The 12511-nt window shown below is 22.3% G+C and overlaps 4 protein-coding genes across 4 annotated transcripts; 3 read left to right on the forward strand and 1 right to left on the reverse strand. All coding sequences in view use genetic code 6, as the record gives it.

The window, feature by feature from the left end:
- Positions 1 to 1433: 1433 nt before the first annotated feature.
- On the forward strand, positions 1434 to 4178 carry TTHERM_00431260 (hypothetical protein; the record flags this gene model as incomplete). Its single annotated transcript, XM_001011351.2, has 2 exons — positions 1434 to 3038; positions 3726 to 4178. The coding sequence occupies 2 exons, from the start codon at positions 1434 to 1436 to the stop codon at positions 4176 to 4178; spliced, it is 2058 nt and encodes a 685-aa protein (XP_001011351.2).
- A 1006-nt stretch (positions 4179 to 5184) lies between these two features.
- On the reverse strand, positions 5185 to 6987 carry TTHERM_00431250 (mRNA capping enzyme, large subunit family protein; the record flags this gene model as incomplete). The annotated part of the gene is made up of 1 exon (XM_001011350.4): positions 5185 to 6987. The coding sequence occupies exon 1, from the start codon at positions 6883 to 6885 to the stop codon at positions 5185 to 5187; it is 1701 nt and encodes a 566-aa protein (XP_001011350.3). The 5' UTR covers positions 6886 to 6987.
- Positions 6988 to 8354: 1367 nt separating this feature from the next.
- TTHERM_00431240 (macro domain protein) lies at positions 8355 to 11414 on the forward strand. The gene is made up of 9 exons (XM_001011349.3): positions 8355 to 8698; positions 8869 to 9021; positions 9208 to 9265; positions 9321 to 9358; positions 9582 to 9676; positions 10356 to 10402; positions 10461 to 10577; positions 10632 to 10698; positions 10757 to 11414. Exons 1-9 carry the CDS (start codon positions 8401 to 8403, stop codon positions 10994 to 10996), a joined length of 1113 nt encoding a protein of 370 aa, XP_001011349.3. The 5' UTR covers positions 8355 to 8400; the 3' UTR covers positions 10997 to 11414.
- Positions 11415 to 11657: 243 nt separating this feature from the next.
- On the forward strand, positions 11658 to 12377 carry TTHERM_00431230 (small guanosine triphosphatase family Ras family protein; the record flags this gene model as incomplete). The annotated part of the gene is made up of 1 exon (XM_001011348.3): positions 11658 to 12377. The coding sequence occupies one exon, from the start codon at positions 11658 to 11660 to the stop codon at positions 12375 to 12377; it is 720 nt and encodes a 239-aa protein (XP_001011348.2).
- Between the last annotated feature and the right edge of the window lie 134 nt (positions 12378 to 12511).

Genomic DNA, 12511 nt, shown 5'->3' on the forward strand with positions numbered 1-12511 from the left:
ACCTATATACTAACTATTCCTACTGCCAACTATAAATCCAATCAATCAATCAAAAAATAAAAAACTAAAAAACTAAATATAAAGATAAATAACAAACTAATTAGGTTATTTATTTATTAATTATTTTATTTTGATATTAAATAACAAATTTAATAACAAAAATTTAAAAAAACTATTTAATATATTAAAAATATAAAATTTATTATTAAAGTTCCTTTGTGTAATTCTATTATTTTATTATTTCTATCTACTTTTCTAAAATTTAATATTTTTTTTTAAAGCATTACTTAATTAGCTTTAACTTGATGTATTTATCAATCAATTATCTTTCCATTTTACAAATAATCTCTTCAATTAAAGATCAAAATCTAATTAATACATAATAATCAATAAAATATTAGCTTATTCTTCAGCAAAAAGATATGTTCTTTAATCAAACAAATAAATAAACAAAAAAACAAGAAAGAATTTAAAATCTCTTAATAAATCTTGCAAAAATCAACAAATATAATAATGCTAATCTTATAATTTTTGGATATTATGTAATACAATTTTTCTAAATCATTAAAGAGTTTTTAAATTAATTAAAAAATGTAGATATAATCTATTATTAAAAAAAGAATAGAAAACCTATTAATTTACATCTATTATAAGGAGTAATTATCAAATATAATAAAACAGACCTATAAAATAATAAGGTTCTATATACTCATTTAATTTAAGATAATGAAACTAAAAAGCAAAGTGGTTATTTGTTTGATTTTTTCATTTATCTATGAATGAATCTTTATCTTAATACTAGTTTTTTATTATTTTTAAATTATATTCTATTTTAAAAAATTAAAGAATTTTATTTTAAATTATTTATTGCTTCATAAAATAATTTTAAATAAATATGATAGATGATTATTTATCTTCATAAATGTTAATATACTTTGAAAAAATATATCAACTGAAAATAAAATCACAACCATTCTTTTTAATAATAAGGATAGCTTAAATACCTTTTGTAAAGTAAACCAATCAATTAGTTGCTTGGTTAAATTTAAGAATTAGGTTTCTTGAAAAAATAATAAAATGTGATGTGAATTAAAATATAAGAAATTAAATTATATTCACATAAATTTTAATTATAGTATGTCCATATATTTGGATGATTGTATTTATTCATTTATAAATCTATGATTGGTGGTTTGAGTGTGTGAGTGAATGAATATATGAAAATACATAATACACTGCTGTTTATTAATCTAAATATCTCAAGTAAAATTTAATAAATTGATTAATTTGTAGATTAGTAATAAAAATTAAGGACAATAATTAGTAAGTAAATTTTACATTGCTTGTAATTATTTTGAATAGCACTTTCTGTGGAATAAGGCAAAGTTGGAAGCATATAAATTAGCAAATAAAGAAACAAAGTTGTTAAAAACATGCTTAATATATCTATTTTCGATGTGACTTACTCTAACTATGGTAAATATTTGGAGTCAAATGTTTTTATGCAAAAGCAGAAATAGAAGTAAAGAAAGCAAAGAGAAAACGGTGAATTGGTAGATAATTAATAATATACAAAAAATAAGCATGCAGCTTCTGTGAAATCTAACAATTTTCATTCAACAAGTGTTCCAGGTTCTACAATGAATGCTAAGACTGTTTCTTTTGCTAACCAATAAGCTAAAAAAAATCCTTTTTTTTCTTCATAAAAAAACCAAAATACAACGTTAAATATGTCTTTTGGTGGATCCGTTGGAGTAAAAGACAATAAAAACATTTTAAATTAAACTTATATGAGCAGCTAAGGGTTTTAATGTGATAGACCAAGGACAACTTCATTGGGTACTGCAGTTTTTAGGTCAGTTGAACGTTCCAAAACACCTGGATTTTATCATTTTTTCCATAGAGAAAATCTTTCAGAAATAAAATATTAGCCTAAATATGATTTAATATCAGAAAAAGCACCAGCCTTTTCAATTTCCAAGGCTGCTTATGAGCGTATGATCGATAATATACCTCAAAAAACAGAGCAACCAAGCAGCGATATGGTTCCTATTTGTAAAAAAAATTTACTGCTGAAAGACGTTTAAGAGCTGGAATCACGAGTTCAATAAGAATAGCAAAAAGATCATCAAGAATTTCAATACAAAAGAGAAAAAGAAATTGAAAGCAAGATGATTACAGATTAAAATAGTCATACTGATATACACAATCATTTAAATTAGCATTCTTAAAATTTATCTAATTCTGAAGTTCCAAAAAGCTCCTAATTGAAAAAGAGGCCATCTAAACTGCAGCCAAATATGTTTAACTTAAAAGAAGCAGAAGAAAAGGTGCCTAAATTTCATTTATAACCCAAAACCTACTATGTCTAAAAGGCTTTAAGATATAAATACAACTAATAAAATTACTCCTCAGCTACCGAGGCTAATTCTCCTTCAAATTAATTATATACTAATTAGTCTTAGCTGGTAAAAAGAAGCAGCATTTCACCAACAAATACAAATTAAAATTTTACATCTGCTGCCTTGCCAAGTTAAAATAATGAGAGTTAAGTAGTGGCAGGCTAACAATAATAGTAGTTACAACGATTATCTATTTAAAAAAGGAGGTCTCTATATGAACCTAAACAAGCTAATAACTGTAATCCACCTTCAATGAATACTTTAAACAACATATAAAAAGATTCTAACCAATTTGGAAAAATAAAAACAGCAAGCTCAAATGAAAAAGCAATAACTTAAACAAAACAAACAAAAATAGTAGCTGTAACAGATGGCTAAACATTGGCATATGCAGAAATGATGAACACAAAAGATTCTTTTTATGGATAATCTAACAAAAAAGGTTTTCATGTCAAACTAGACAAATAAACTAATAGACCAAGCACTGTAAAACGACCAATATCTCAAGACGAGATAAGATTCAATAATTTTTAGTTACTTTCTGTAAAATAAGAAAAAGCACATCCATTTACCTCATATACTTAACGCAAAGTTTTTGAGCCTAAAGATAATGCTCCTTCCTATGATATTCACAAAGTAAGCTTATTATTTTTTATATTTCAACTAGGGGTCGCATCAGTTAGTTGACTCAATACAAAATATTTTTTAAATACTTTAAGCAAAATCAAAAGTTTTTAAAAACTATTTTTTGGCTTAATATACCCCCCTAATTTTAACTTGCAATCAACTAAAAAAAAAAAAATGAATTTTCATTTTAAAGTTTATTTTTAAAAACACATTCGAAGAAATTTGATTTGAAATTTTAATTTAAATAATTTTATTTGTTGAATAAACAAAATTGAAATTAGAATTTTATTAAAATATAAAAATAATTAAGTAAAAATAAATAAGTGATATTGTTAAATAAAAATAATTAATTTTATTAAGTAAAAATAACTACTTATATGGATTAAATGAGAATAAAATATTGATTAATTATTTATATTTGATCATAAAATATAAAACTGAATAAGTAAATAATTAATTCAAATAAATATAATAAAATAATTTGAAATTAAACTGAAAAAATTAAAATAAAATAATTCCTTGAATTAATTTGTAAGTAAAAATTAATAAATTAGGAAATTTTAAATTGAAGTGAAAAGTTTTGCAATTTTAATTAAAAGATATTTTAAATTTAAAATTAAGTTAGATAGATGTTGCATATATATTAATTATTTATAAGCATTTTAAATTAAAATTATTTTACTAAATAATTAAAAGGTAAATTATGATAGGCTGTTAACTAATGATCATCATAACAAAGGAAATGTTTAATTGAACTTGAAGCCTGTTAACAATATACCAATAACAAAACATGAAATAGAAAATTAAAATTAATATTCAAATTTGAAGAACAATGAAGTTTTAAATGCTAGTGTAAGGTTAGATTATCCTATGAAAGAAAGAGCATACTTCAAATAATCAGGAGTAAAAAGACCCTATACTGTTAATTTTGGAAAATCATCTCCAAGAAAAAGAAATTTGTTTCCCAAGCCAGAAGGTACATTTAAAGATTATGCAGGAGGTGTCCAAACTGAAGGAATAGATTTAGGACCAGCATTTAATAGTGGAAGATAAAGCTTAAATCATACTATAACATTTTATTAACCTGGTGAAATGTCTTCTACTAATCGCAATAATAATCAAAACAATAACTTAAGTTTTAACTTGTGAAATTAATTTACTTTCAAATTACTTTCTTTTTAATATTTAATTTAAACTAAATTTAAAAAAATTACTGAGTATATTGCAATTAGTGATGGGTATAATCAATAATAAGATTTTAAGACTAACTTTAAGAAGATTGTCTATCTATCTATAGTCATGCTAATATGCATTTTTAAACAATTAATAAGTTTTATAACTTGTATAAATTCGTTATTTATAGTTAAAATATTAATATATTAAGTACTACAATAAAAGAATCAAAATTGTTTCTCTATTTTGTCTAATTTTTAGTAAATTAATTTATATTTTTAAAAATAAAAATATTGAATCAAAAACAATAATATTTTTATTTTATTACATTACATTATGAATATAAAAATAATTACCGTGGGTACATACGCATATTTAAGGAGAATTTCTATTTAAGGAGGAAAAATTTTGAATTTTTATATAATAAGTTACTATTTATTTGTTAAAAAATTGCTCTTTTTTTAAGAGGTTTTAAAGTATTTTTTTATTTTTTGGTTTATTATGTTAAAATACACCTTTCATAAAAAAAGAATTGGGTTTTTACAATTAATTATAATTTAAAAAATGAAATTCTTATCTATAATAAAATAAAATTTAAATTGTAAGATTTAATTTAATAAATGATAATTAGGTTTTTATATTACACTATAAAAATTTTTTTAATTTGTTTTATTGAGTAAAACAAATGTTTGAATGTATTATTGAGATATATTTTGATTAAAATTTTAAGATAATATTGTTAATAATTTATTTTAAAGTCTTGATAAGTATTATGTAAATAATAATTATAAGAATAAATAAAATAAATATCTGTAAATAAATACAATTTATTAACTTAAAGAGATTAAATAAAACGATTTTTAATCTTCTTTAAAAAAATTAACAAATTATTTTTATTTAATTTACAAAATATAAACTTTTTAATTGTGATTTATTTGACTATAAAGAAAAATTATCCTCTAAATATTTATTTATTTGCTCCTCAGTGTTTGAAAGGACGTTTTTCAGGTGCTGAGGGTACATAATTTATTGGTATAGGATCTTATGCTAGCTATTTGATGTTAGGATTACGTATAAATTAGTATTTCTTATTATCTCTGTTAGCAAGATCTACCTTTTAGAAAACGATTACTCTATAGCAGTGAGAGATTTCCCAAAGCTCTGGATCGATTGAAGGATGATCATTAGTAAACTTATCCAAACCCATAGATTTAAAAAGGTATCCGTATTTATTTCTGTAATTTTTATAGAATTCTATGAAGTTAAGGTTTTCTTTAACAACTAATGAATATTCCATAGCTAATTTGTTAAGATTATTCAATTCAACAAGGTATTCAGGAGTGTATTTAATTTATCCAGTTGCTTCATCTTTTTCACCAACTGCATCTTGTAGATAAAATTCATATTTTAAACCGTAAGGTTTTCCGACAGGAAAATTCAAATTCTCAAATGCCATAGAGAAGTATTTGTTTCCAAAGGTATATTTGTTGTTAGTAGAGTCAAGCTTACCTCTAGAACGCATTTTTTTTACAATTGCATTTGAATCAGAGCAAGTAACAAGCAGATAGCCTTAGTCATTTAGTCTCTAAGTGGCATTAGAAAAGAAGTTTCTAGCATGCTGTTCACTGCCAAACATGTAATGCATAGCCATCTGGCAACTTACTATATCAAAGAAAAACCTCTTGGATTTATCTTAATCTTTATCTTTATCGTGAATGTGTTTCCAAAACTCATCAGTAGATGCTGAACCATCTTTTTAGTAAAATCCATACTTAAATTTTTTGTAATTCCAGTGTGGAGGTAACTTTTCCATAATATCTTTAGTTCTACGAGAAGCTTCTTTTAAAGAATTAAAAGAAATATCAACACCCACATACAAGCCTATATCAGCATGAAGCCATTTCTTCAAATCACCACCCTAACCACATGCAATTTCCATGACGAAAAGCTAACCTGTTTCTGTACGGAGATCTTCTTTTTTTTTAATAATTTGCTTCATATCATCAGAATACTTCTTAATAATCACACTCTTAATCCAGTTATGAAAGTTACGTAATTCCGCAGTTTCAAGAACTGAACGAGTGAGAACAGTTAGCGCTTCCTTCTTTTCATATCCTGATTGAATAGTTTTTTATTGCTCTGTTACTCTCTAATTAGTTACTTTATCAATAACAACATTTTAAGGTGCAGAAGAAGGGCCTTCACTTTTTTTATTACTTTGATAATTGCTATTATTGCTGCTAGTTTTTTATTATTTTTTTGTTGCTGAATTCTAATTTCTTTACTACATAGTTGATCTTTTTTTTTCTCCACTATTGTCATGCCTTTCTCTTACTTACTACATTGTCTTACGTTCTTAGATTTTTTTAACATCATTTTATTTATCTTTATGAATTTGCTTCTATTTTTATGGTTTCTTATTGCTATCATCATCATCGTCACTATCGAATATATCAGAAAGTTCTGCATCATCATCATCAGAGAATTTATTTGCTTTTGATGCACTTTTTTGCTATTTATTCACTTTTTAATTATTTGATTTTATGTTTTAATTGCTTTCACTATCTGAAGGTTATGACAAAAATTCAGGTTTATCATCTTGTTCAATAGAAGCTTATGGCTTAAATTTGGGGGAGTTTTCATCTTCATCGAAATTTAATCCATCAGATTCATCCTCGCTCATTTTTATTTCAATCAAAAATGATTTTCTTGCTAAAATAAAAATTTGTTTGCTAACAACTCTGATAAATAACTAAAAGTTTTTTTAGTGTTTTTTTAAGATAATTAAAAAAATATCAGCAATAACTAAAAAAAACTACGCTTTTCAATCGATCAAAAATAAAGAGTGTCTAATAATAAACTTATTCTTTCTTCTAATAAAAATGATTAAAATTATTTTTAATTTTTTTGGGAATCTAAATTAATTTTTTACTTAAAAATTAAATAAAAATTATAATTTTATTTTTCTCGAATTAATCTGCATTTTTTATTAAAATGCTATTTTAAAGTAATCTAAAATAATATTTAAAAATTCTAAAATTAGTATTTTATCTGTTTATTGATTGTAAATGTTAGCTAAATCTAAGTAAATTAAATTAGATTTAATAAATTAAAAAAAAAAAAGTATTTTTAATTGAAATTGTATTATTTAATGTAAGAAAAATCAAATCTTTATGAATTAATAAATTAGGCAATGTAGCTTTAATGTGATGCATAACCAGGTTAAAATCTCCTAATTTACAAATTCTAATAGTAAATTATAAAATTAAATATATGACATAGATTAATATTATAATTAAATCAATTCATTGAGTGTTTGAACTAAATATTAAATTTCTGATTTAAAAAAAATATAATCTGCAAATCAATAATAGAATTGCTTTTGTTTATCAAGTGATCAATATATATGAGTAACAAATAATTAGACAGACCATTCGTTTACTTTATCTTAAAATGCATGATTAAGTAGCTAAATATAATCTTTTACAAATAATTAAATAAAATTTATTATAAAAGAATTCTATGAATAAAAAGCTAAATAATTATTGTTTTCCTTAATTTTTTTACCAAAGAAGATTTTGATTTTAGTTAAATTTTTAGTATTTATTTAAATTTAGATATCTACCTCTAAATAAATTTTGCTTTTTTCTGCAACGTTATTAATAAAATTAATTTTAGAAAAACTGAAAATTTAGTAATTTTATTTAATATTTTATTTCTTGAGGGAAATACAGAAAGAGTGTTTTACTCAATCAATGAAAGATTTGATCAACCAATTGGTGAGGCGCACGTATATTTTAATTAAATACTATTCAAAATTCGTACATTAAGTTTGAAAATTTCCGGATTTATTTGATTAAAAGTTACAGTTGTTGAGGAAATAAAAATCTTGACTGAGGATATTTAATAGTATAAGAAACTTTCTTTATTCTAAAAATATTAAAATTAGTTTGATTGCAAAAGTTAAGTTAAGAGCAGCAAGCAATATTTGTATTATGGTATTATTTAGATAAGGAAATTTACTATATAATAACTAAAACAAAAAAAAAACAAACAATTAAACCAATCTACAAATAAATAAATACATTAATAAACAAAAAAATCGTATTATTCAAGCAGTCAAGCAATTAATAAATCAATTAATCAATGATGATTATTTTATAGTAATCAAAAATTTTGTACTCAAACAAAATAATTGATGAATTAATTAATTAATTAATAAATAAATATATTAAAAAAATTGTTTGTGGGGTTAAGAAAAAAATTAATTATTATTTTGTTTGTTCGCACACATTATATCTACATCTAAGATTTTGAAAATAATATCAACAATAAACAATTAAAAAATAAATAATAAGCTTGTCCAACCAAGCAAGATAGGAGGAATTAGCGTACATAGTAAATATAGTTCTCACTAAAAATCAAAAGGAAAAGATATTCAAAGGAAGGGATATTAAGTTTCAGGTTCAAATAAGCAAGTTCGATAATGGGAAATTGTAAAATTAAGAAACCATGTCATGACACTAAATTAGTTTAGATATTTTTTATCCCTTGGATGATTATTTTTTAATCATTTAAGAATTTTAGAGAATTTTAGTCATGCATGCACTTGACTTAAAAACTTAGATAAAACCAGTTAACATTATTTTAAATCTAAAACAATTAGTATGCTAAACAAAACCTTAGATATAATAAATAGAGAAGATAGAAAATCCTCCTGAAAAAGAAGTATTTACCTTGATCACAGAGAAAAAATATTAATAAGTAATATTTAAGCTCTATGATGGAAATGCAATTAAATATTAAGCTGATGGATTAAGTAAATATTTTACAAAAAATGGCAAATTTTCTTTAAAAAAAAGCTGAAAAACGCATTTAATACTTTACAGAATAGTGGAATATTAATTGAATTGAAGCTTTTTCACCTCTATGCCCTATTATGATATAAATTTATATGATCACTTATAATAATGATAAACTTACCAATTTCTACTTATTATAATAGTAAATGCCAATGAAAACCCATACTTTGTCGATAATCACTCTTTAATGGTAAACACTAAGTAAATAGTTTTTAAGTCTCTGAATTTTTCTAAATCCATATTATTTTAAACAAAGAAAGGAACTGATTAACTAAATTAGCTAAAAAGATCCATGTATTAAATGTTACTTTTGCAATATTTAATTATCTAAGAAAGATTACATTAAAAAACTTGATTAAATTTTACTCTATCATTTATATAAATAATGAATGAGAGTAATTAGGGTTATAAAAGCAATCAATCAAAAAAACAAATAAATAAATGAATTCATACCAACCAACTCTTAAATTAATTTAAGTCATCTTATTTTAGTCTTCATGCTATTCTTATAAAAAAGTGAATCCAGGAGAAGCCAGCTACACATCAACAGGATTACCAAACTTAACTTATTTTATTCATTGCTGTCTTCCATCTTGGTAAGGAGGATAAGATGTAAAAAATTACAAATTTTATTAAATAAAAGAATTTCAATTCAAAGATAAAAGCTAAATGAATTTGAACTAAAATTTATTACTATATATTTTAAATAAAGTGAAAATCATATAATTTGCTAATTAAAAGTAACCTAGAAGTTTATTGCTATTTATTCCAAATAAATATGAATATAATCAGCTTATTAAAATAAAAATATAGAAATTCATTTCAAATTAAAAGTATTTATCATCATTGACTTACCTTTTATTGGAAATTAAATTTTAAAAGAAATGCTAAAGTGTCAAAATAAAATGAAAGCATTTAATTTTACAAAAATTGTTTGGTTACTAAAATTAAAAAGGAGATATGCACAAATTTTAATTTAAATTAGAAAGAAATAAGCAACTTAACTCGAAAATCAATTTTAATTTTTTAAAATTGCTTTTATAAATAATATTAGAATCAATTAATTAATTTCATTTAAAATTAACGTTTTAAGAATAATTCATAATCAAATTTTAATAAAATAACTAAAAAGGATTAATAATTACAAAAATGATTTATTTTAATGCCAATTAATTTTAGAAAATGAATTGTTGCTTATCTTAAAATTTAATTTAATGAGTTAATCTTATTTAATTTTTAAGAATTTTTAATAAAAGATTTTTAATTTTTAATTTAATTTTTTTTTTTAAAGGGTGGAAAGAATGAATTATATTACTGCATACAAGCTTATTATAACTCGTAAGTTAAATTTAATAAAAATTATTAAAGTTAAATAAATAATTTGAATAAATGTAAGATTTAAAATTGCTAATGAGTTGAGTATGAAAAAAATTGTGTTTACTGACCAAAACACAAGTTTGTAATAAATTCCTAAGAATTTGAGTGCTGAGGCTTTTATCAAAGCAGCTTTAAAGTAAAATTGTTATTAAGAAATGTGTAAAGATTCAATTAAACACATTTTAAATAGATTTATAAATGAGAATTAAGAATCAGAATTAGAGGAAGTCATAATAATAAATAAGAACAAAGTTTCAGTAAATTGAATTTTTAACATTAATCTTTGAATAAAATTGACTTATAATTTAATAATAGAATAATGCTATGAAAAATTAAATTAACGGATAACTCTCTGTAGATATGAATGACGAGCTTAAATAGATGATTATACACAAAGAGAGTGCTTTTTTAGATAACACTGAGAGGTCAATAAGAGAAACATTTAATAGAACTGACACACTTTCAAATGCTGACCATAATCATAGTATGGTTAAACAAAATAATAACAATTAAATTTTAACAGATGAGTAAATGAAAGAAATCAACCAAGTTTGAACTATAGTTTTATTTAGTACATAACCAAATCAACAAAAAATCAAGCAAGCAAGCAAGTAAGCAAGTAAAAATAAATAAATAATAATAAGTAAGCAAACAAATAGATATAGATATTTTATCATTTTTAATTTGTTTGTTTAATATATTGTAGAAAGGATTTTTAAAAAATTGAAATAACTAAAAATATAAATAAATTCAATCAATACTATACAAACAAACAGTTTTGAAATAAAAGCAATTAGATTATTTAATGAAGGAATGAATAAATGAAACATAAGATTTATATAAATTAAAGAATTAAATTAAATATGAGTCATATAAATAACAAAATTTTATTATAAATAACATTTTATCTATTTTTCTATCTATCTCTTTACATACATACATGTAAAATACTTTAATTTCGAATATAAAATTTAAATATCTCATTTGTTTATTTTGTTTTATCATTCAACTAATCAAAATCAATCATTTAGTAAATTAAATGTTAATCAACCACAAAATTTTTTAAAGTGCTTCAATAATAACTTTGCAGACTATAAATAAATAAATTGATGTTAAAAACTAATAATTAAATAAATACTTCAATTTTTTTTGCCTATAATTTAAAAATCTTATTTAATTAGTAATCTAAAAGATTTATCATTTTTTTTAATAAGCTATGAGTCATATTTAAATGAATTAAAATGAATCTAATTAAAAGAAAAATATGAAAATATCAATTATGATATGCGGCAACTAAGCAGTAGGAAAAACTTCAATAATTGGATATTATATCAATGGTTCCTTTAAAAATAAGTATAATGTTACCCCATAGTGTGAATATAGCATAAAAAATGAAACCATTGATTAAGAAAATGTTAATGTTTAAATGATAGATGCACCTGGAATGCTAAATGTAATTGATATAACAAGACAACAAATTAGGTCAGCTGATGGATATATATTTGTTTATGATATTTATGATCACGAATCATTTAAGAATATTGATATATGGGTATAATAGATCTAATAACATAAGAGTGAGTTCGAAAAGTGTAAGTGCTTGCTAATTGGAAATAAGGTAGATACAAGGAAAAATCCTTCTGAAGGTATTAGCTATGAAAAAGGTTAGGAGAAAGCAAAAAACTTTAATATGAATTTCTTTGAAACATCAGCTAAAGAAGGAACAAGTATAGTAAGTGCTATTAGAGGTTTAGCAATTAATATTTATCACTAAAAAAAGGATTGTATTTTAAAGTAATAGAATATCTTACAGGAGTAATAAAAAATATCAGGGAGCTCAAATGATTTAAATATTGATGAAAAATTCTTACTCAATAATAGTAGAAATCGATAGCCTAAAAAAAATTGTTGGTAGAAATTTAAATCTTGTTTTTGAATATGATATCTACAGCAACAAACTAAAACAATATTTTTTGAATTTTTAAAAACATAAATACATGCATGCTTAATTAACTGTTATGACTCTTAAGTAATTTAATTTTGTAAGAGAAATTAAATAAAGGTGACTTG

The sequence above is a fragment of the Tetrahymena thermophila genome (genome assembly GCF_000189635.1).
Source record: "Tetrahymena thermophila SB210 genomic scaffold scf_8254470, whole genome shotgun sequence".
In the NCBI taxonomy this organism is placed as follows: domain Eukaryota; phylum Ciliophora; class Oligohymenophorea; order Hymenostomatida; family Tetrahymenidae; genus Tetrahymena; species Tetrahymena thermophila.